This window comes from Daucus carota, chromosome 1, assembly GCF_001625215.2.
Source record: "Daucus carota subsp. sativus chromosome 1, DH1 v3.0, whole genome shotgun sequence".
Classification (NCBI taxonomy): domain Eukaryota; kingdom Viridiplantae; phylum Streptophyta; class Magnoliopsida; order Apiales; family Apiaceae; genus Daucus; species Daucus carota.
Genome location: NC_030381.2, coordinates 41,778,296 through 41,780,337, shown reverse-complemented (window position 1 = coordinate 41,780,337; position 2,042 = coordinate 41,778,296). Strand labels below are relative to the sequence as shown.

The 2,042-nt window shown below is 40.1% G+C and overlaps 1 protein-coding gene across 1 annotated transcript; it reads left to right on the top strand.

Moving 5' to 3' along the window:
- On the top strand, positions 1–534 carry LOC108208448 (protein LIGHT-DEPENDENT SHORT HYPOCOTYLS 2). Its single transcript, XM_017378980.2, has one exon. The coding sequence runs from the start codon at positions 1–3 to the stop codon at positions 532–534; it is 534 nt and encodes a 177-aa protein (XP_017234469.1).
- The last annotated feature ends 1,508 nt before the right edge of the window (positions 535–2,042 follow it).

The following is a 2,042-nucleotide window of genomic DNA, read 5'->3' as shown; positions in this document are numbered from 1 at the left end:
ATGTCTGCTGCCGTCGCGGCCGCCGCCGCCGCGGCCCTCGCCAACCGCCGTAACAACTCCCCCTCTGCTACAACCGCGAACAAAAATAACTACAACACTAATCAACATTACCTTTCCTACTCAACAAGGCCGCCCCGTCACAACCGCTACGAAATGCAAAAACGCCACGACTGGAACACATTTAGCCAGTACTTAAAAAGCCGCCACCACCACCTCCACCCCCCGCCGTCGATGCGGCGATGCAGTGGCTCCCACGTGCTTGATTTTCTCAAGTACCTAGACCAGTTCGGAGAAACCAAAGTACACAACATTAGCTGCAAGTACTATGGTGAAACTCATAGTACTGCATGCTCTTGTCCGCTAAAACAGGCCTGGAGTAGCCTCGAAGCCGTGGTGGGCCGCCTCCGTGTCGCCTTCGAGGAGCACGGAGGCGCTCCGGAGACCAACCCATTTGGCTCTCCGGCCGTGTGGTTGTATCTCAGGGAAGTTAAAGAGTGTCAAGCCAAAGCCAGAGGACTAGGCTTTGGCTGCTGATATGAAAATGAAGTGCAACAAAAACATGTGGCTAAATCAAATTTAATTAATTTTAGCCACATGATCAATATCAATTCACTACTTGTGTGAATTTTATTGATCAGAAATCAGAATCTCGATGGTTCTGATTTATTTGATAGAGCTTTTAGCTCTAGCTAGCTCCAAGTTGAAGATTGTCCTGTTTTTTGCAGCTTTGGTTGCGATTTGTGAACTGGAATGATGACCACAAGTCCAGAGCTGCAGTTGAAGATATTTTAAATTGTGTGGCAATTGTTATGTTCGAATCAATAGGACCGATCAAATTTCTCAATGAATTTCGGTTCTGAGAAATCTAAGGTGCCGATTTGAGAATATAAGATCTGGTTTCGAAACAATATTGAGCTTTGAGGACATACTGTAGACATGCATTTCATTTTGTTTAAGTGTATTTTGTTATAGATTAATCTTTCGTTTGATTAAAAACAGACTATAATAAATTTAAGATTTATGAATTATAGTAATCAATTTTTCCTCCGTGTAATTTGATTTCTATTTGTTTTGAATCCTTGGAACTATCCATTGGAGCCAAGAAAGTGGTACTACAGAAACACAAGAATAGTAAAAGAATTCAAGTTTTGTGAGAGTAGAAACAATTAACTAAATTATTAATTTAATATAAAAATCAGAAAATGATTAACTAAATCACCTATTCTTGCGACCATGGAGCTGATACACATATGATATCGTATATATGAGGTTAATTAAGGAGCTGTTAATTGTTTTTTTTTATAAATTAATAATGTTAAGATTGAACATTTGATCTAGGGATGGACATTCGCCCCGCCCCGCTCGACCCCGATCCGATCCCCGCCCCGTTCGGGTCGGGGATTCGGGGAATTTTTCGGGGGCGGGGCGGGGATCGGGGAAAAATTTAGAAAAAATTCGGGGATCGGGGCGGGGTCGGGGATTGATGTCTCCCCGCCCCGATCCCCGACCCCGATTGTGTGTGTATATATATATATATATTATACTAAATATATTATAAAAAATAGATAACTTTTATAATATAATAAAAATTAGAAAATGATCTTTATTTTTATTTATTGATTATAAATATATTGTAATATAATATATATTAAATTATCGTTTATTTATATTATAAATCAATTTTAATTTGATTTGATATTCAAAATATAAAATGATAATATTTTATTAGTATATTAGGAGTTAGTAGTTTGTGTTTTTTTTTAAAAATATATTATATATTATAAAGTTATAATTTTTTTTATTAAAAACTAAAATTCCCCGAATCCCCGCGGGGATCCCCGTTCCCCGTTCGGGGCGGGGATCGGGGAGGAAAATAATCCCCGTTCGGGGTTCGGGACGGGATCGGGGATGGGTATTCAATTCGGGGATCGGGGTCGGGGACAGCACTCCCCGCCCCCGAAGTGCCCCCGTGCCCATCCCTAAATTTTGATCGCTGCTATTATACCATGACAAAGAATTATCACTGTTCGGAGATTACTACA